This window comes from Gymnoscopelus braueri (assembly GCF_963280865.1).
Source record: "Gymnoscopelus braueri genome assembly, chromosome: 17".
Taxonomy (NCBI): domain Eukaryota; kingdom Metazoa; phylum Chordata; class Actinopteri; order Myctophiformes; family Myctophidae; genus Gymnoscopelus; species Gymnoscopelus braueri.
The window spans coordinates 23,390,799-23,413,819 of NC_137617.1; the positions used below are offsets into that span (position 1 = coordinate 23,390,799).

At 40.5% G+C, this 23,021-nt stretch overlaps 2 protein-coding genes across 3 annotated transcripts; one reads left to right on the forward strand and one right to left on the reverse strand.

Annotated features, from left to right (window-relative positions):
• Positions 1–10,611: 10,611 nt before the first annotated feature.
• LOC308104249 (uncharacterized protein) lies at positions 10,612–11,943 on the forward strand (the record flags this gene model as incomplete). The annotated part of the gene is made up of 5 exons (XM_080454632.1): positions 10,612–10,962; positions 11,221–11,314; positions 11,418–11,450; positions 11,629–11,682; positions 11,846–11,943. Exons 1-5 carry the CDS (start codon positions 10,852–10,854, stop codon positions 11,941–11,943), a joined length of 390 nt encoding a protein of 129 aa, XP_080310758.1. The 5' UTR covers positions 10,612–10,851.
• On the reverse strand, positions 11,705–22,720 carry kat7b (K(lysine) acetyltransferase 7b). 2 transcript variants are annotated; one of them, XM_080455868.1, is made up of 14 exons: positions 22,542–22,720; positions 21,988–22,141; positions 21,458–21,706; positions 21,246–21,328; positions 19,603–19,686; positions 18,894–18,992; positions 18,583–18,693; positions 17,770–17,961; positions 17,292–17,381; positions 16,580–16,720; positions 16,236–16,329; positions 15,359–15,505; positions 14,561–14,667; positions 11,705–12,819 (listed from the first exon to the last, which is right to left on the reverse strand). In XM_080455868.1, exons 1-14 carry the CDS (start codon positions 22,557–22,559, stop codon positions 12,718–12,720), a joined length of 1,671 nt encoding a protein of 556 aa, XP_080311994.1. In that variant the 5' UTR covers positions 22,560–22,720; the 3' UTR covers positions 11,705–12,717. The 2 variants fall into 2 exon arrangements, with proteins under 2 accessions (XP_080311994.1, XP_080311995.1); XM_080455869.1 differs by having other exon boundaries at positions 22,531–22,720.
• Positions 22,721–23,021: the final 301 nt, after the last annotated feature.

The following is a 23,021-nucleotide window of genomic DNA, read 5'->3' on the forward strand; positions in this document are numbered from 1 at the left end:
TAGACACATGCAACATCCCACATTGAATAGGCAAATATTAATACATTTGAAAAGAAAATACTGAGAGAGAGCTGGACATGCCCTGAAGTGACTATAAAAAATAAAGTAAAATGACAGCAGTAGAAAAGTTAAGTGCAAAATTTTGGGAGGGGTTCATAGTTTGTTATGAATGTGCTATGAATGTGATATGTGATACAACCTTTATGCACTTTGTATGGTTTCATTTCTTGTTTGCATTTCTTTTTAATTGGGGTTCTTTGCACACATAAAACATAACTTCAATTTATGTCAAATCAATGTTAACATAAAGCATTTTTAATAAGCCGTCAGTAAATGGTTGCAGTATGATTTTTACCAGTATTATTACTATAATACGCAGTAAGACTGCATGTTATTACATAATCATTTAGTGGTTACAAAATAATTACAGCGTAACCAAGTAATGTAAATACAGATCCTGGCAACACAAGTAGGAAGTAGTGAAAGGCATGACTCATGTTAATTCTGTACATCAAAGAAGAAACTCTTGTACAAGTTGTACATAAGGAGAAAGAAAAGGTATTTATTAGCTTGGACTGAATGAAGCCTTGGCTGAGATTCAATCTTTCAGTGTAGGCCTATTATGTCATTGCTACTGAGATGCATCAAAGACATACACTTACAGTACATGAAAAGGCCACAATAACAAGAATAATGTCTGATTTATACTTAGTTGCACTGTGACGCATTGTGAACTTGTGAGCTATTTTCTGTGTGCAACATGAGGCACAACCAAGTGTAAATCAGACATTACATTTCGTTCGAGTTTAGGTGTTGTGTGTTGATAAATAACATCACAGGCATAACTTTCCATGAATTAAAATTCATGGAAGTTATGGAATACCACTATGCATTTTCGGACGACTTCTCTGGCCGCCTCCCGTCCTCTCTCTGGCCGCCTCCTGTCCCGGTCCCACCCGGCCGTTTGTGTTTGTGGACGCTCCAGTGAACCTGTACCACCTGGCTGCACCTCTGTAAAGTGGAACCACGCAGATAAGGCCTCCAACAGAGGCCTGCCCACGTCTGAGTGAGGAGCCGGTATAGAATGCCATTGGTGATGACATGCGATCTTTACAGCGTGTTTGCACTGTGCCGTGCTAGCTGTGTAAAACAGTGCTGTCATGCGTGACCAAGCACCTGCATTTCCGGCAGAGAAAGTCAACAGCGAAGGCTGCCTAGAAAAACATGATCGGTATTAAGGTATATGAATAGTGCAATGGGTAATGCGCACGGGGGCAGTTGGCTGTTAGTTTGCATGTGCATGTGTTTGTTAACAAACTACAAGAACGTGTGCATACATTGTGTACAGCAGTGGTTGTCAAAGTGGGGTCCAGGGGTCCTTGGGGGGGGGGGGGTTCCAGGGGGACACAAGCACATGCGTACGTAGAGACACAAGCACATGCAGGCCCGCATATGCACGCAAATACTGTACCATTCCAGATCAGCGCTTCTAACCCAGCCTCTTTCATAGTTCCTGACTGGCGTGGCACATTCCCATGCCACCAGCCTGTCTGGCATTGCCACATACATAGAAACAGCAGCGCCACGGTACCGGCCCAAACCCCCCTCCAAGTCTGGCCCAGCCTGCAATGGCAGTCAGCAGGACTTCACTCTCAAACAGAGAGCCTCAAAGCGACCCAAGTTTTACAGCTCTCTGGAGGAACCACTGCAAAGTGCCACAGGACACCAAACAGGAAAAACAACTTGAGGGACGAGCGAGTAAAAGCATTAAGACCAAATTCAACCGTGCAAACTCTGATGATAATTTATAGCTCAAATGCAGACTGGGCTTGTGTACGCCTACCATTGTATAGACGCAGACTCCTCCGAATGAGTGTCTCCTGTTGCGGTGCGGGTTGCTGCAATGTTTGGTGACTGCCCTGAAGATTAACAAAACCTGGTAATGGCCTATTTCTGATAAGTGATTTCAATAGATTAGACAAGCACAGATTGATAGGTGCTCACAAAGACACAAGCCATAAAGTAGTGCTTAAAAGACACATATGACTTATCACCATTAATTGTGCCATGTGCACATGTCGTAGTCGTCTTAAGTGCTCAGTAAATAGGCATTAGACAAAGGGCATAATTCAACTGACAGAGATGACACACAGAGGATGTTCTAAAATTCATAGCATGTGTTGTCGTGTGAAGCCCGTGTGATTCCATTCTGGGGTTTGTAATTTTTCTGCTTGATTTAAAACATTAAATGTCTGTTTACAATTTTGAGTGAATTTCATTTCTCAGACACCCAGAACAATCTACACAAGCCTTGAGCATGGCAGTCAATAATATATTAGTCGCTTTCTTTTATTCATTCCTGCAAAACTGGAATTGTGGAAAAGCAAGGCTTTAATCTACAAGTGGTTTTAATTCAGCCACTGAGAACTACAGAAGGTCATAGTGTGAAACAAATGTTTCATTTCTTTGTTGGCAGAAACATGCTGAGACCTGAATGCCTTTACTTAAAAGCTTACCAATAACAGAATGGACAAAACCACAAAAATCTAAAACAAATATTATTCCATGTCACATTCCCACCGACCATGGCATTACGGTACGTGCACATTGCTTTAGTTTTGGTAACTTTGTTCACCACAAACAGGGGAAAAACAAGGTAATGGATTGTGAGACATTTACAATGCATTGTCCTGTTCCTTAGAATGCAGACACCCAAGGGCAACATAAATTTATTTAGAGCACTTGTATGACTCCTCAAAATTACTCCAATGAGGCAGCAGCAATAGCTTGGCATTGAGCCAGCAGTGATACTGCTTCTGGCCTTTGCTAGTTTAAATGTTAGACAATACTGCCCCCTGCTGTTTGGATATCACCTGTTAAATTAACATCAACAGCCTATTGTACATAAAAACCGAAGGTGAGTGAATTCAAATGTATATCAAAATCCAGATAAATTATATTATTGGCTTGTCTAATCAAAAAGGGAACAGCAATTTGTCAAACACTGTTTCATCATAGGGCATAGAGTTCAAACCTCACCTCATAATAATAACCATTGCCATTACAAACTCACACATTATTACTGTGAGGTGAAACTCATTCAGGTCCAGGTTCCTGTATATATTCCTTCATGTGCTGAGAAAGCAACACAGTACTATGACAAAGTAGGCTTTATGATATCAGGATAACAAAACCCAAATCCCATTTTGTTTACAGAAGTTGAATGTGAATGTTATTGTAAATAGCCTATTCAAAGGGATTTCAAGCTGTTGAACCAACACGTATCATACTGTAGGCCTAGTGTGCACAGGCATGTGTTGTGGGTTGTAATAATGACAGAATTACATTTTCATAAATATTATGGAGCTATGGGAAAGGGAATACAATCTCAAGTGACTGATGATTGGCCTGAACTAATAAAAACTGCTGAAATATATCATTTTGAATTGAACTGTATACAAAATATTTTACGGGGATGTTGTTGTCAAGTGCAATGATCTGAGCAATACATACATCGGAGAATTAGGAGACACAAGGGGCCCTGGACACGGATGGATGCATTAAAAGCAAACCCCCAACCGGATTTACAGTTAACATACACACAATTAAGGGCAACAGCAAATACTAGGACATACATTCAACTGGCTTCTCAACAGGATTTACAGCATCCAGTACGTACACACAATTACGCACACAGCGTACTAAAACATACATTCACCTGCATCTCAACAGGATTTACAGAATATGTACATGTACACACAATTAAGCCAACAGCATATGAACAGAGACATACATTCACCTGCATCTCAGCAGGACGTACACTCAAAGCCAACAGCACAATAACAAATAAGCAGACAGGCAGACAGCTTCTCAAGCTATTTTGCACTTGTGTTTTGGATTTCTCCCAACAGACCTGAAGGGTCCATATTGAATGGAGTACCCAGCCTTTAAATCCTACAGATTAACTTGCTTCAAAGGTATCATGATGTTTCATTCCAAGTGAATTGACGTGAAAGACTACTGTAAGCCTTTTGACTATGAGACAAGAAATGCAAAGTTAAACACCCTATCTTGAACCCTAGAAAGGTTTAAGTGGTAGCAGGAGCAACTCACACAGAGGCTGTGAGGGTCCCTGGGCTGCAGTGGGCTGGCCTTGGCCCGGTCAGTCTGTTCAATAATCCACAATGGTCATAACTAAAATAACACATAACAAAGTAACACACTGCATTCTAATGTATAGCCACAAATGAAGCCTGACCAAAAATATATATATATATATATAATACTCCTGGCAGTCAATTTACATTAATTCCTGAATCTTGTCTTTTACCAAAATCAGATGAATGAATCTAGACTAACAGCATTCATGGTATTCCTATGAATGCTAGGAATACCATTCCTAGATTAATCAGGAACAGTACTGGCGGAGACCTGTGCTCCGAGGAGCACATTTTCTAGTCTAGTATTGTTAATGTACTGCACAGGCTAAATATGAGCTGCTGTAGGAACCAATTTGTCATCTCTCATATGATGCCAGAAGTAATGTCATGGGGGCAACAACTTGGAAAAGTCAAACAAATTTGATCTTCTACAGACAGAAGATGAAGTGTGTACGATACAATTTAGACTATTGCAAATACAATGCACTATAATGCACTCTCCAATGCTCAGTAGTCAGTGCTTTGAAGTGCCATTTCTTTAAATTCATGATTCAGATGACAATGTTTTGAATCTTAGCCTAGCCTTGCTTAGCCTGAGGATGTAGCCTGAAATATCAGTTATCAAATACAGTTGTAATACTACTTCTTTTCATACCTTGTATTGTTGTGAGTCATCTTCTCCCATCACGTTATTTCTCCACTTAATTGCCTCACCGTCTCATCCTCTAGTCATCTTCATCATCCTCATCATCGTCAGATCAGTCTGTACTCTCACCATGCACACACAGCATAGGAGATCTCCATTCTCCACCAAGCCTAATTGAATTACAAACAATGACATACCCTCTTGTCAATTATCAACATAATTGTAAGATTAGGGTCTATATCTTAACGCAGTAGCCTATGGCTAGGCCACAGTCAGCCTCTGACTCTTGGCAAATAGCCGTTGACATTGCATTAATGCATTTGGTTCTTTTCTTTTTTTGTACTTTGTGACAAACCTGTTAAATGCTTGACATAAAACTGACATGCCCAACCTCCTAGGCCTAATTGTTAATATAGTAGCCAAGGCTCATATGTCATATCACTCCTATGCCCTCCCGTGAGGAGGAGGACTTATTGCGGTGGGACTGGCGGCATTAACGTTGCAGCGCTCCGTTTGTAGCCTGTCCTACTCACCCAGAGTCAGCTATTATCATCTAGTTTCAGATCCATTTGAAGGTTCTGGCAGAAAACGTGTATTTAGTCAAATATCTCCACTTTTACACGCGTTTTACACGGACCACATTTCCTCCAGTGAGTACATGCGAATGGCACACAGTGACAGGTGCGTTGCGGTTAATTAATGGCACCTGTCTGTATAAGTTATTATAGTAGGCCTAGGTTTAGGCTAGCTAGACAGTTGTTGGCGATAACAATAACAATCCAATTAGTAACATAAAGGTAACCTACTGAAAGTCCTACTATATTTCAATGTAGGAGTTGTAGACCTACTTAAAAAACTCCACTAAAGCCCACTTAGTTCCATGAATGGACTAATTTGTCCATGTTAAGATGGATCACAGATTGTGACGAGATAGTGGGCAGGCAGCAGGTCTAGCAGCCCAGCCTCAGGACCCATTAAAGCAGCTCTGTCAGACCTATACGTGACGATAGGAGGCCCTTGTGACTAAACTCATCACGTTTCAGTATTTGTGGACCTCTGCCCATCTGATAACATACAATATCTGTCAACAGGAGATTACAGGCCCTGGCTCAAGCAGTGGGTGTCCTATTACAAAGACTGAGGAAAAGATGTTTCTAAGCAGTCTCTGACAGATGCAATTTGGATGAGGTGCCCCTGTTTTGGTCACATGGCGCGCCCCTGTGGCAACTCCTTGTATGAACAGCATGTAGCCCTTTTGATCTCAAGAAAACATGAGTTTAAAACATACAGGGTGACCTAGGCTAGGCATTATAAAGACCATCTCATAACCCCCACAAGATTTGCAACAGGCTATGTGTCCATCAGCATCCTTGAACAAGACATAGATTTTGTGTGTGCCTAAACACCTTGCAGGTTGCTCTGTAATTGCACAATAGAATGCCTTAAAATAAAATGTCCTGTGTTAGGTTAAGCAGGGTATGAAAATAACAAATCTTCCAGGATGGTGGTATTTAGAAACGGTCACATGATTTCAATTAGGGGAGGAAAAGAAGAGATGATGGCTTTTATTAACGCAGACCACAAAACAAACGATGCACAGATGAGGCTGCTGTGTCCAATTTCTCTGCCTGTTGATCAGTATTATACAGTAGGCCCGATTTCAGTTTCTATAAGTGATAACTGCCGTTACAATAGTGTTGTTAGAACATTCAAAGTGCGATCGAGGCAATAAGAATGACAATCAAATGACAACCCTTTGTGTGATCCATGAAGGCTGTTAAGGAACCATTTAGGGGAATCTAACAAATGAATTAAATTATTTCCCTGGATACTGTGAGCATATAATTTCATCCCTGAATCATGGCCTAAATCTTACCAGCTGTGAAATGGGTCTGAAACGGTACATTTGTACACTCCCAGAGTTAAACGAATACCCAGTGGTTTTACAGTGTACAGAGTCAGGACACCCTGTTCTCAGTCATATTAAGAACTGCAGCAGATACTAGAATAGGTTCTGTCCTCCCCAAACCTCCAGCATGTATGGCTCTTTTATACCCATCCAAGGACATAGTGATGCAATTTCAAAATTTTCCAAAGTCACTATAAAAACCATTATAATATCAAACTGAGGACACATTCCAGATGGGGCTCAATAAGGCAAGGGAGAGTCAAGCTGTCCCTGTGGTACTGAATGAATAGTGTAAAGCCACTCATGGGGTTTCATTGATGCTACTCCAGTGGCCATTTGGGAAATTCAATAGTCCTTACAGACAGGGGGGTGCAGCTGTTACAGACACTTAATTTGTGTCTTTCTGTTCCCACGCATATGATTCATGCACATGATTCCCGTGATGATCCACCTGTGTGAAGTGATGAATATGGCACGCATCTGGGGTCATCAGGGTTTAACAATATTGTATAGACTAGATAAGACAAAAAAATATGCCATTTTGGTCAATGTTGATGAAATCTGTATAAAGCTAGTATAAAATCTGTTGACAAAAAATTCAAGCACTAGCTGCTGGATATCCCTGTGTCCTGAATGGCTGAGAGGGCACACAAGAAAAACGTAACATTTTTACAAAGATTTAAATGTGATCAAAATCAATTTCACATCAATCACTTGGGATACAAAGAATCTACACATAATGTTGGTGTTACCTTCATTTGTTAGCCTACTCTGTCTGTAAATTAAAAAAAATGAAAAATAAAATAAATAAGTGTGTGTGTGCATGTGTGTGTCATGTGTATATATATACCCAGCGTTGCCCAGGTTATTGTGGGGGAGAAATAGGACAAAGTAGGACAAAGAGGCTAGTCGTCAGTACAGCACGTAGCTGTGATGCACCAACTGCGGACTGTTGGGGGATCTCCATATTTGGGCATATCTGTACAAACAGACAACTTCAACTTTATTATATTATCCTACTGTATATTAAAATTGGCTTATGGGAGGGCCGGCCGGCAGACCACGGCCATGTCACTCTGACTCAGTCATAACCATAAACAAACCCAATACTCCCATAGACAGGACCACAGGCACGTCACTCTGACTCAGACATAACCATAAACAAACCAAATACGCCCATATATAGTCATGTCACTATGACTCAGGCATAACCATAAACAAACCAGATATGCCTATATATAGGCATTTATGGAGGTCCGGTTGTCCAGAGCCACAGATCCGACCACTATGCCCATACAGTATATGGTCATGTGCATATATGGGACTGAACGACTCGGCGACTCAAACTCGGCGCAGGCATCGGCAAGGACTTGAGGGAGTGCGGTTCCCGCCGCCAAGTCGTTCGGATATGTGGTTGTCCAGGACCGCCGATCCGACTGATATGTCCATATATGGGCATATTTGGATATCCAGTTGTCCAGAACCGCCAATCCAACCAATATGAATATGCCAATATACAGGGTTTGGGCATAATGCTAATGACATCACGGATCTCCATATATGAGCACAAAAGGGACACAGACAGGCGGATACACCGGCTACTCTGACAAAGCCTCCGACACTGACTCGGACATATTGGTCGGATCGGTGGTGCAACGTAGGTGTGAGGGCCGTGTAGCAGCCCGAACCTCCAGTATAAATAAATAGCTGGGGTACCTAGCGTTGCACAGGTTATTGCGTGGGTGAAATAGACATAAAGTACATGGTGGCCAGTCTCTGACATCATTTATCTATGACGTCATTGCCCGTTGTCAGAGTACTTCGAATCCTAAGAAGCTATCAATCAATCATGCATCATAAACTTATGAAAAGGCCTGTTGGGCTGTGACTGTGCTTAATAACATGGAAATACAGCGTTCTGCCATTACACAGGCTCTTTGTGCAGGGGACATTTAAAATGCAAATTCTTGGCCCTTCGAACCCTTTTTGATTCACTACTCCATGTTAGCTGTGGGCTGTGCACACACAAAGGCTGTTCAGGGGTAATTGCCTTTCAAGCCAAATTGTCCTGGGCTTTTTCTGCTTCGAGAAGCACCTGTAGAGGGATCAAAGCGTGTGTCAGGCCTGTTTCGAGGGGGTGTCCTTAGAGAGCCCACCGATTGACAAGTAATTGCCTCTCCACAACTTTCTATAGCCGGAGTGTGTTGTGGAAAAGAAAAATTGGCGAAGGTTTCAGCCCGATCAGAGACCCATTGTATTGTATTCCATTATGAAATTAATGTTAGATATTTCCAAAAAGTTAAAAACATAATGTGAAATGTGGATCTCTGCATCCACACAGAAATGGCAATGTAACCAGCCAGTGACATCAGTAATCTATGACATCAGTCGTCTATGACGTTCCTGTGACATATGACTCCAAATTTAGGCAAGGTTTCAGCGTGATTCCCATTGACTTCCATAATAAAATGAAGTATTTAAGTAATTAAGTAATTAAGTATAAACATACGGTTTGTGAGATTAGCTCCATCCAGACAAACACACACACACACACACACACACACACACACACACACACACACACACACACACACAACCCCTCCACGCCGTAAAAAGTAAAACAGAGCATTTAAATAGTTACGAAAATAAAGATCAAAATGATTTATAATAACAAAATACCCAGTGGTGATTGAAAATAAATGTGTTTATTACAGTACTACCACTTTAGTGAATTTGTGCAAATATTTGAATAACTTTAAATATCACTGTCAGTAATGCAGACTGAATTACATATACAATACACATCATAAAAGGATGATAGCACTTCCTCATATACTGTAGGTCTATTTTATGCTGTTTAACAATACTAAGTACTTTTTATTTTCTTCATAATCCTTAAAGTCCATCATTCTGTGCTGAACACCGACATATAGGCCTACAGTATTTGACAGCAACAATAGAATATATGAAAAAACACCAATGTAAGCTATTGCTATGCTATTGCTATGCTATGATGACAGGCTAATTATTTGGTACTAGAAATGAGGTTCCTCTATAAATAGCGGTGAAAGTACGGGAGGTTTGCTGAAGCCTTTAAAGTTGACCAATATCCACTTATTACAAAACCAAGAGTGCCTGCTTTCCAAAAACATCAACATCACTTTTCCCCTCATCTTCACAGGGTCACATCACAACACGGTACGCAATGGAAAGCAATCACATAGTATTGAATAATGCTTCACATATCTCTCGGTCAACTATAGAACCTATAGGTCATTACTGGGCTTGCCCTGCTTTAATAAGGTTAGTTTGTAGTTCACTAAGTCAATTGGCTGACTATTAAAGCGTGAACCTCAAAGCAGAAGGCTGTATTTACAAAGCATTGTTCAAAGACCTGAGGCGCCTGCTGTCCTGGGTGATATCAAAGAAACCCATACACATCACAATGATAAAAGAGGCAGGAAAGGGGTATATTTTCTGACCAATAGTCCACCGGGCATCTAATAAACATGGAATTGAATTACGCTTGTGAATGGTCAATATTTAAGACAGGCTGAATGCTATATACTGTAGCCTCTGTGCGTACTATTTGCTAAGGGGAATCTCTGAAACTCCCACATATTATTGTGAGAAAAACTTGAGCAGCAGGAAACTGGTTGAACAAAACTGTATTTTTTTATGACTGGAATATGGTGTGATTTTGCTTTCATAACAGACGTGATGTGATATTTAACTAAAAAAGTAAAAGTGAGTGTTTACATGAGTAATGGTCATGACATTGTAAAATTTGTGAGGCTCAATAACAAAAGTTGGCTTGAGTAAATCATTGTAGCTAGCTACTACATATCCTTTTGCTCTGGATGAGTAATGTGGAAAACGTTCCAGCCTGCCTTCAGATCAAAAGAAAAAGCAGAGGGTCTCTAATAATTTGAGCATGTTTAAAGGGGGAGGGGACTAGCAGCATGGAGTATGGGGGTATAAATGGACCTTGGATACAGTTTGATCAGGCAGTATGAGTAAGGACATTGCATTGCATCGCATCTATCGGGAAAGTTTATTTTTTAAATATATTCTTCTTGGTCCATACCACTGATAGAAAACTAGGCGCTTTACTACAAGTAAACTAGAAGCCCTAAATGGATAACTGGAAGCTACAGCTTGTAGTCGTCTTCTGTGCCTTGGTGCAAGCCTGTCAGGGACTCTCTTTCAATATAAATAAGGAGAAATGGCTTTCCAAAGACTGGCAGGTGAGTGTCAACAATCTACTGTTAGCTTTCAAGGAATTATATCGAAATGCTAGTCTTACAGATGTATTGTACTTTTTAAAGGATATTATTTCTGTTCATGTATTATTTAAAGCAATAACACTGCATCAATGGATTACTTGATAAATCTTTAAATCTGATATTTAAAATATCAATGAATAAATGAAGTGATTTATTGACATTTAATATTGATATTATAGATCATAGATAAATGACATGTGCTATTTTTGTTCCCTACAGGATGACTCACTGGAGGCGAGACTGGACAGCTGGACAGCTAATGGAAAGCGATCTAAAGTACCCCACTTTTATGGACTCATGGGCAAACGCTCAGGTAGTCACAAGCATTTTTTATAACTTACATGATATTTCTTGTTTAATGTTATAGAATATAGTACTGTACATACAGTCCAATAATTAGGCTTTCTGTATCACAGGTACAGGACAACCTATTAAAATGGGCAGACGAAGTAAGTGGAGTGTGATTGAAGCCAGAATGGTCTAAAAATATCCCATATTCAGTTGTTCACTGTTCTAAAATTAATTTTCTGTAATTGCCATTATATTAAAAAGTTGCAATTGTGTCAGGCTAATAAAAGTATGAGTTAGTGTATGGTGAATTAATGACTATGCTTTCTGCACCTTTAGGACATAAAGGAGAGGTGTTTGTCGGCCTGATGGGGAGAAGCATTACTAGCGGTGGTAAGAACAAATAAAACCAAGATAAATCTCAAGGCAACTTTATTAATAGTAAAAAAAAAAGAGAAGAAAAATAATAAAGCACCACTACACATTAACAACTATCATTACAGCCAAGTTAAAACCGTCCTATTAAAATGTTGATAAAACGTTTTGTTTATTGCAGAGTCTTTAACCAGAATAATTCCAGTTGCAACCAGCAGTGCACTTGATGTATCACAGGAAACACATAAGCAAGGTATCTTTGTAGATAGAAAAACCTGAGGCTGTTTTATTCCTTTGTGCAATTTGTCAGAGTAATAGTTAGGACACATCAATGACATCCCAAAAAAAACTCTAAAATATCAGAATGATTTTATGAATATTTTTCTTGTTCTTCTTTATTTGGCAGATTCACAACAAGAGGAATGGGCCCAACTCAGTTATTACTGAAACTTGACCAGGAATTATACATTTACATGATCTTAAAACATCTTTATGCCAACCAAAAAGAGCCACTGCAATACATAAAAAATATCACTCCTCAGAGAACATTCTGTTCGGTCCGGATTCAAAGGTCATGCTGATGATATTGTATAGCCCAAACTAAACTTCAAAATGCACTTTTGAATAAAAAGCTGCTGCAAATGCTGCCATGTATTTTTTTTTGTCTGTGTGACTGGGAAAAGCAAAACATTCATGTCATCTGCCATATTGGATTAAAAAAAGAAAGAAAGTCAGCAAGTAGAAAGACATTCAAAGCTAACAAGAGAAAGGTCAATTCAATTCAAATTCTCTCCAACCTTCATTGTTTGACAATATTTCAAGTCAGGAACACTTTGAATTGTTACTCATGGCGCTTAAAACATAAATATGCGTTCAAATATGAAATAACAAATAAAAAACTTTTTAACATGTAATGAGAGGGCTACTGGGATATTTCCGGACTTAAAGACGGAAACAGAGAACACTGATAATTATTGATAGACTGGTAGGTTCATAGGCTACTTGTGGCTGGTGGGGTAGAGTTCATTCAGCAGCCTGCCTGCGGTTTGGAACCTATGTCCCTTTGGGTGGGGTCCATTTTAGTGAGCTGGGGTCGATGGTTTTGTTGTTATTGCCTCGCTTAGTCTCCTTTGCCTTCCACTCATCAATCAGGTCCTAGGATGAAAATAACCACGGTGAAGGTTACCTTGTTAATTTATGAGACACCGAATGACATCAGTTTAATTACCCTTGTGCTCTGCATATTCTTACCCTGTATTATGTTATGGTTTAAAAAAAGGGGTGGAAAACTTTGATGATGGAGAGGGCCACTAAATTGCATAATGCATACCTGCACTCTCACCAGTAGAATACTGTAAACCCTATCACTCAAATAAACCATAATGGTAACACATGTATTAATGAAGGGATATTAAAAGGTAGGGCAAGTGATCTTTTTTGGTTAAAACAAAAGGGGAAAAAAGGTTAAAGCACTGAATAATAATATTCTGAATAAGTAATCATTGCTATCGAGTGTTTGTTCAGTAACAGGGGTCTCCCTGTCTCTCCAACTCTTTGATAAAATACATTTGCAGGTGGGTTGCCAATTTCAACCAATCAGGAGAGAGAACCATTTATCAGCTTCAATTTATAGTGTTTCAGTTCCAATTTTGTCTGCTCATTTCTCTGTGTCATCACTTCCAATTTCACTTGTTTATCCTGTGAGAGTTTGCTCTCCTGGTTGGATATAATTGGTATCCCGAATTGATATTTTTGTTCTGTTTAATAAAGAGCTGGAGAGACGGGGAGACTCATGTTACTGAACAAACACGCATAGCAGTGGCATTTTGTGGTTCCACAGATATAAACCCCATTCATTTTTCCCATAGAGATTTCCGAAAATATCTATTTTCATTATTTTAAGCCTGGAACTAAGCCATCCAAGCTCCTAGTGAATCATGACCTTAAAACATTTGATTCTGTGTCGCGGAATCAAATGGGAAGTCTCTATGGGGGAAATGAATGGGGTTTCTATGTGTGGAACCACAAAATGGCTGCCACAGCTATGCCCTGTAGCAATGAGTACCATCAGAATATAGAGCGATTTAACATTTATTTTAACAAACAAAATTCACTCACCCTACCGTTAATTATTCAGTGTAAAAGTTAGTAATACTTATATTAACTTTGTGAACTTAAATACAAATACATTGGACATAAAAAAATACAAAACAATTGAATACAATCACTGTACTGTAATTAAAACAGGTCCTGTAAACTTGCATGTTTTGAATTGGAACAGCTGAAATCAATAATATATCAGTATTTGGATGTTGACCAGGTTTAAAAATGTTTTAGACCTCTACCGTAATGACTACGCCCCAGTAATCCAACAGACTAGTGGTTCTCACCACATGGGAATTCAAAGACCTCGTTGTTGTCCTTCTAGCCATCTAATCAGAGACTGTCTGTGCTCTTTAGGGCACACCTCCTATAATCCTATAACAATAGCTAACGTATCTGTCTGTCTGCATCGGCACTTTTTGGGTTCCAACATTACCGGTGTTCCCTTTTAAACTCTCAGGAAACACGGCTCTCTGCCGACCCTGGGGACCCAGAGGTATACAGGTGTTTTCATTCTATTTAAAAGAGAGGAGTTGGTTTCTTTTCAAATTAAAAAGGTTTTGAATCGTGACTATGAGCTGTACGACCTCTCTTTTAAACAGTTATAAATCTCCCGTGGTCAGCACCTCTTCACTACTCGTGTGTTCTCCTGTTCCAGTATTTGACTGACAATTGCGGTTTTCATTCTAACCATCAATCGGGGGACTAACTTAGACCTGGGATGCTGGGTGAGTGCAAGGGTCCTAAGCCGTATTGAGACATGTTAACATAGATCAACTTATTAGTATCTTACCTGTCTCTTCAATACCAGGTGCTTTCCCTTCCAGTACTTGAGCATTTGAAGAGACTGCAGGGTGCTGACGATGTCCACTGGATTGACCGCGGTTTCCTGACTTATTTCTGTATACACCATGCAAATATTACAATAGTGAATCATTCTGGCATATGACTATGACACTGGGTGAACAGAATGAGCAACTGTATATATTAAACAGTTGGCGATTCAATGTAAAATCCTTCTACATAGTCATTTTGGTCCAAAGGTGCGAAGAGAATGCCTTATTTTTAGATTATGTATATACTTGGACATAGATGTATGAATTCATCCACACAGGTTGTTTTAAGTGTCAAACTAGACCTTGGGGAACAGATCGCTCCACATAAATACTGGATGACAGTGTAAAACAATAACACAGTCTATGCCAAATAGACAATTCGTCCCATTTGTCAACCTGCTACCATTATTCTGCTACACTTTTCGGTGAATTGTGGTGGATAATGCATCGACAGACTTCAACTTCCTTATTAGCTCTAGGGCTATCACGATCATGACATTTTACTTGACGATTGATTGTCATACAAATAATTGCAATTAATGATTTTTTTGGCATTGAACATCAGAAAATATGAATACATATTTATTTTAGCCTTTTAGGCTTTGTAAACAAAAAATGGATGAACATTTTTCAACATGGAAACGATTATGCAACTATTATGCAAAATAAATTATGCGATTATTTAAAATACTACGCAAATATGCAATAATTGTGCCATGCCTTATTAGCTCTACACAGTGTTGCTTCTCACAAACCTTTGATGGAGATCTCCTTGCCCTGGAAATTATACATGTATCTGAGCAGCACTTCCTTCCAGTAGCTACGGTAGCTGATGAGGCCCAAGTCAGACAGAGGCCTCTCTGGAGAGCCAACCTTCTCCTCAACTTTGGACAGCAGATAGCCTGAACACAGCAAGGAGAGAACAGTCAAAAGAGGATCACTTAAAGGGGGATAGTGTTCAACTTAATTAGTGTCGTCTACACAGAGCAAAACAACAAGCACACCTTGAGTACTGACTGGAAAAATCTACTGAAATAAAAGAATACTGCCACACACGCTAGTTCCGATTGCAAAGTTAACTTAGATAAAAATTAGGTTTGCTGCTGATATGTTGACATCACATGATGACTTTTTCAGCGTCTAATATTAAAGTAATTTTATATTACACGCTGAAGAAGGCATCATGTGATGTCAAAACTTTAGTTCCAAATGGAACAAAAGCCTGACAGTAAGAGTGAATAATTCGTGCTGGCCAGCAGAATGCACCCACTTCGTAGGGAGTCTTATTATACACATTTATATTGTAGTTGAGCAGCACCCAATCTACCTTTTTTTGTTTGATGTAGCATGAAGGCACACATGAACTCTTATAGGTTATAAATAAACTTTGCATGGGAGCTAGAGGATGTCACAGTATTCAGTAAACCAGAAAGCAAGCAACTCTTTCCTGTAACCAGAAAACGGATAACCTAGATTGTTCTTGACAAAACTAATATTGCATGCCAAACTATCCCCCTTGGGAGATGGAGCCGCGGTCCAAACAACAGTTCAGTAAGCCTTCAGTGAGATGCAGTTATTTTCCTACAATGACAGCATCTGTAAAAAAAGAACTAAGGACATGTTTTTACTTACTGAAGTCGATGAGCATCTTGCCATAGCCCTGCCTCATGTACTGTGGCATGGTCAAGATACAGGACACGTTATAGTTGAGGAAAGAGTTCTTCTCCTGGACACGGGGGAAATAGGATACATTAGTTGTTTCTTCCAATAAAACTATATTTCACAATGGAAAATGTTTTATTTAATACATTTGTATCAATAGTTGATTGCTGTATCTCATACAATATTTTTTACAAAAAAGTTACTTAGTAGAACTAAGTTCTTGTTAACCATGTGCTAAACCTCATCATAGTGCCCTGGCAGAAGGTAAAAAATTAAACAAACAACAAAAAGCAAACAAAAAGTTCTGTCTTTACCTTGGAGAAGTAGCCCACTAGATGACAGCCAGTATTATCTGCCTCCGTCATGACATAGAAGAGGAAAGGTTCCACGTCATAATATAGTGTCTTGTGGTCCAGGAAGAGCTTGGCAAGCAGACAGAGGTTTTGGCAGTATATCTGGGGACAAAGCATCATTTACACATTGGCCTCTAGTTTGAGGGTGATAAACTAGTACCATGTTTTCACAGGGCTCCACTTACACACAAACTGAAATTGCATCCCTCTTCACCTTTATTAGGAAAACCAGATCAACTGGATAGGGAAAATAAAACAAATGTTCTTGTCCTTTTTCAAAAAGGCCCAGCTTTTTCAGAGACAGCTGTTCCAATTCCACTGCTGTCAAACTTGCGAACCATCAGTAACATTACTTCCCTCAAAATAGAAGGCATTGTTTTTCAATAGTTTATTATTTACTTTTCATGAAATAAACTTCAATCCATACTGTACATCACAGTCAGAATTATAACGCTTAGACAATATCACAATGTTCCAATGAGATCACATAAGAACAGTGGTGTTAGAACAGCGACTGGAGCAGGACAGAAGAGGATCATTTTTATTCCATACAGGTCTCACTCTCAACAAGGTCTACCTGTCCTGAACACCACCAACACATTGTCTTTGAGACCAGAATGTATCTAGCCATGGACAATTTAGACAAGACACAATGTCATCGCATCACACCAACCTTATTCTTTTTACCGTCGACCTCAAACACAGATATGGCTCCCTTTCTGTAGACCTCATCTCCAGGTGGATGTTTCCATACACACTTGGCCTGGAAACACATTAATACAGCCAACATATTATATAAACAAATGCATTAAATATACATGATATAAATAACAAATGTTTCACATACATAAAAACAACTATAAAACAGGATCGGATAATATTAGCAGCAACAGGTATTAGATTTTGGACATAATTTATTTTATTCTTTTAGCTAATAAAGTTTATTCTTTATGTTTCCCCCCACGTAAAGTGACTGACCCTTATAATGCTATATACATCTTAAGTATTATTATTGGGATTTTTTATGGCTGGCTATGAGGACCAAATACAACAGGAAGGAATTGATGCTCTTAATGGTCCTGCAAAACTGTCCGTGTATATATCCTTGAAATGTCAGCTGTGTATGGTGAGTTGGTGACCCTAGCTCTTACCATATGTCTCCTGAGGATGGTCTGGCTCTTCATGTACTTGAGGCAGAACTCACAGACGTAGAGGCGGCCCAGGCGTGCATACTCCTCAGGGTAGGGAGAGTGGTACCAGGTGTCCAGCTCGTAGCGGCCGAACAGAATGGTCTTGATCATGTTACTACCCTCTGTGATCTGTCCCTGGATACGCAGCTTCTCCTGTTGAAGGGTTAACGTGGGGTAGAAGAAGCTTTACACCTGGAATAAGTCTGTGCTTTTCAAACACAAGCATTAAGAGGAAAACCTTTTTCTTTTTTTTTTCATTTAGAGTAGCCAATTATTTTTACCCCTTTTATCACCCCAACTTAGTCATTATGCCAATTGATTCCTCCCCAAACAGCCAACTGTGTTTATATAAACGCTCGGCCAAGTCGGATGCACCACGGTGGATTCAACCTGCTAGACTCTGCTGTGATGGGCAGGTATTTTACAGCTGTGCCACCTTAGCAACTCTGCTCACTTTCACAAAATAACAAAGAAGAAGGCAAAAAAATATTAATGAACACAGAAAGCAGCTGAAAAAGTGTAACAAAACACTGCTAATCAAAAACGACATTTTGGTAAAACACTACCAGCTGTTTGATCTACATCAGCAACAGGTGTCACAGTCATTCATTGAAGCCCATAAGTAGTGTTCCACAAGTGTTTACAATTGTCCAGCTGGGTGGAAATAGTAGCCAGCCGGGGACCCAAAATCGTAATAACCACTCACTTCAGTCTAGAAAAATATTTTACAAAAGGTGTTGTAGACAGAGATATTGATAAGTAACAGTCTATTACCAGGTCCTCAGAAGCTCGGGCCTGGGCTTTCCTGAAGAGCTCCAGGTCATATTCACTGGTGATGTTCTCTAACAGAGGCTCTCTGGTGTTGCCGTGTGTCTGGCGGTGCTCCTGAGGACCACACAGAAACAGGGGCAGAGATTGAGTTACAGTACATGCCCACTGGGAAACCCCTCTTCACAGTGCCAGAGAGTTATCCCACCCATCATTGTTTTCAAAGGAAAGGACACACAGTTGTGCGTTCTCAACCAGCAATAGGAGGTTAGCGTGTGTTCACACGCAAAGCAAAAGGAGTGTTGATGTACATGTACCGTGTGCTTCTCCTTCTGCTCCTTTTGCAGTCCAGAGTTTCTCCCCTTCCGCATCTCAGTAACCTGCTCTTTGCATCTGCTCTGCTTTGATGTGGGGGTCTGAGAGACGTGATACAAACACATCAATCATTGACATTCATTTATGAATGAAACACGTTCACGACACTCCCTATCAGCAAGTCAATTGGTATTTAGCAGACACTGTTATCCAGGACAACATACTCTAAATGCAACAGTAGAATAAGTTTCAATACCAACATCATCCACATCACGAGCATTCAACAATGACAAGAACAAGAGTCTGACCATAGTAACCAGACAACATTAGTTAAAGGGGTACTATCACATTCTTTTTGTAATTTCATTAAATTATTGATAGTCATCATAGTCGATAGAAACATGTCCATACGGTCTATGGTCGACATTACATCAACCTCACTCGTATTTTCTTTTGTCAAGATCGCTAATAAGGACAATATCACAGCCACTGACGGTAGCAGCATAAAACCAAGATGTTACGTTTCTTTTGCTCATTCATGGATTTGACCTCAATGACATCACTGGAATAACATGTCAGCACAACTTTGACAGGGTTTCAGAGACATACAGAAAACTCCTTATGGATTTTTAGCCCTACTAATATGTAGATGATGTTAAATTCTGATAATGTCCCTTCAAGTTGGTGGCAATCACTTAAAGATGAGAATACCTGGTGCCGGGTGGCGTGGCGTGTGTTGCCCTCATCCTGTCCCTTTATGTCCTCTTCCTGTTTCTCACGGCTGACAGCTTTCACCTGGGGATGAATATGAATAAAAAGATTGGAATTTATGCACGCAAAAGAAAATCTGTACCTGAAATTAATGTATAGAACAGACATTTCATTTACAGCAACGCTGTGCTAAATGTGTTAAATACAGAGAAAAAATTATCAATCTACGGGGGCCTTCATGATGCATTTGTTCAATATTAAGATGCATTGTCACATCAAGGTTTACAAATGTAAAGATGAAAGAAGTGGGTGAAATTCAATTTTGTGCAAGCTCCATCATTCTTGTTGTTTTCAGTAAGAGGACAGAAAAAGAAGACAAGGAGCAAGGAGGAAAAACAAAGTGGTAAAGGCAAACATGTCAAGGATAGGCAAAAATCTAAGATATCTACATAATAACACATAGCACATCCAGCTGGTACAGTAGGTAGACATAAGGTGCATAAGGTTTGACACAAAGGTGGTGGCAGAGGCACTTCGGTTAAGTTTGGTAGGTCCACATAGCAGCAGGTACGTACATCAGATTAGACATTAAAGTGTGAGAGTATCAGCGCATTGTCAGGTTCAACCATGTAGTCCACAAGGGCTGTGACTTTCACAGGTAAAATCCACACAATAGATCCACAAGGAAAAGTAAAGTCCATGGCCAGCCTGTTGACAGGCTCACATAGAGCGGAAACTTTCACAGGTCAAATTCACATGGTACATCCACAAGGAAAAGTTAAGTCCAAGGCCAGCCTGAAGAAAGGCGGTGGTCAGGCCTTGTTCAGCAGTCTGACGGTAGCCAGGTGGAAGCTGTTCAGAAACCTGGTGGCCCTTGATACTGCAGTAGGCTCCTTGCCTGGCCGCGGTCATAGGGGTGTGAACAGTTTGTGGCTGGGGTGGTGCCTGTCCTTGTCCTTCCTTGATGATGTGCTGAGCTTTGACTACACAGCCAGGTTGGTTGTGGTATTCACTGTAACAAGTGTCATCGGATGCTCCAGGAAATACAGTGACTGAACACAGCCATGCCGGAGGCATAATGCTTTAGAGTCGTCTGTCCGTCCCAACGTTGTGGACGCAAAATTGCGCAAATCTTAGGAGATCCTGAGGGAACTTCCACGTGGACTCAAGGATGAACTCTGGTCACTGTGACGTTCATTAAATTCCTACAGACTTTTTTATACTATATTAGTCACTAGTCAGTGGACAAACTCATAGACAAACAGCAACTGGCTAATCTGGACTAAGCAGTGCTACAGACTATATTTTTATCTACCACCACCATCCAATGTTATTGAGGCATTCTGCAATGTGACGTCTCTGAGGAAGAGTTTACTGTATGGTTTCAATCACCAGATTACACTGTATGTTTCTATAGACTCATACTTACTGCTTAGACTATCATGGGGGCACAATCTGTCCATGGCATGCATAACAGCTTGTGTTAAAGATAAAGCAATACTCATGCTAGTAAACTAATATACCCCAACACTATGTAATAATAGAACTGAGGCCAATTTTGGCCTCAGCATGGGTGACACACTTAAATGCATGAATTGTTACCATTCCAATTCATGAACATAACAAAGAGGTTTCAGATTCACCTTGCATTCGTCAGCAGAGAGGTTGTGGTAAAGAGGGCATCCGGATACAGCAAAATGACGTTCATGTTTCCCTGTAAGGTGACCTGGAACGAAAAAAAGTGCAGATCAACATCAAGCTTAGAACAGGGGGATTAACGTCAATAACATTCACTTCATCCAAATGGTGTCAGTCTAGTTGAGTGGTTGTACCAAGAGTGGCACTTGATTTTTACCAAGGGAGTTACACCCCGGCGTGGGGCATTTCATGTTGAAGTTGTAGGTCTCATGGCAGCGGCGGCGCTTAGGGCGATGGGAGAGGTCCTTGTCCGAGTCCCTGCTGGCTGCGTCTTTGGCCTGGCTCTCATCATGAGAGGCATTGGGGCTGGAGATGTCCAGCTCAGACTCTGAGGAAGGGGCATTCCCTGTGGGCGTCAACGGTGGAGACTCGTCATGGTCTCCAGCTCGTTTCAAATCTGGGGTATCTGAAAGGAGAGTGGAGAAAACACCATTAAACCCTCTATTCTTAGTCAAAATGGACCAGAGTACTTTTCCGTTTACACGTGCAACTGTACTTTTCCGACGATTTTTTCCGTCTACACCAAAATCCTTCACCAAAAAATCCTTCACCCATCTACAAGCTCACGGCGCATGGCAACGCAACATGTTGTGAGCTTGTAGATCTGCTATTTTTGACCCCATAGTAGGGATGCTGGGGTTCAAGTGGTTAAGCGGATGGTAACATTTGACAGATAAATGGGCTGACCCTGAGAGCTTTGGCTAAGGCGTGTGGATGCTCTGGTGAGGCGCTGTCTCTTGGACATCATGGTCCCATCGCTTTCTGAACTGTTGGTCTGCTCCCTCTCAGCAGAGGAGTCAGAGTCCTCGGTCCCATCTGAACCACTGCCAGCCACATGTCTCTGTCAGGGAGACAAATCACAAAACAAAGCATGACATTCCAATACGACCATTCAACAGCACATGATGACATATTGAACGCAGCCAGACAGCTGCTGTCTGTCACTCTGTGCCACTGCAAGACATGTCAACAATGAATGACAACAGCATGCTAATTATGCTGAATTCCCTGCGGACGATTATGAGTGAGCAGTTAAGATGACAGATACAACTTATAACTTGTATTGTTTATGTTGGTAATTGTATTGCAAATCTACCACTGTCGTTGTGACCAAACCCACAGCAGGCCAAATGTTAAGATAGCTCCTGTTAGCAGGCTAAGCGACTTAGCAACCCTTTATTAGTTAGCTGAGCATCTAAGCTAAGCTAACCTATGTTGGGTGCGACCTACATTTTTCTTACCTGTCGCCTACGGGGCATATTTTCCTCTAAGAGAGTTAGTTTTTATATCCCTGATTTTGCGAACAATATACGTTCCCAAAGGGTGTGACAGCGGCTGAAAAGAGAGTGTGTCAAGGCTCGATTTTGATCTTCAAAAGTTTGTATCTACAGAGCATAGGATACAGGGCTCTCGCGCCACAGCTTCCACACACAACATTGCTTTTCCGGTCTGACTTCCACAGTATCACCACTAGGGGGCGATTTGAGTCTTCCTGCCCTACAGAGACACTTAGTGGCTGTTTGCTATTACTGGACTGTTCGAGAAAAATACATGCACTTATGTCATGTGCATCCAATCAACATTCGACAATTAAGGTCTAATATTTGTTTTACAATTGCTACAAATTACTACAAAACCTGTATATTCCTAAAACCTAATTGCTCACAGGCCCTCATTGGAAACAAGACCGCAAGGACTTTCATGAACGGACCTGTTAAAGG

Coding starts and splice junctions, on each gene's coding strand:
- kat7b (XM_080455868.1), bottom strand. Junction 19,687..21,245: donor TCTCTGCTGACGAATGCAAG/GTGAATCTGAAA, acceptor ATTCATCCCCAG/GTGAAAGCTGTCAGCCGTGA. Junction 17,962..18,582: donor CCCGAGCTTCTGAGGACCTG/GTAATAGACTGT, acceptor ACCCTTCAACAG/GAGAAGCTGCGTATCCAGGG.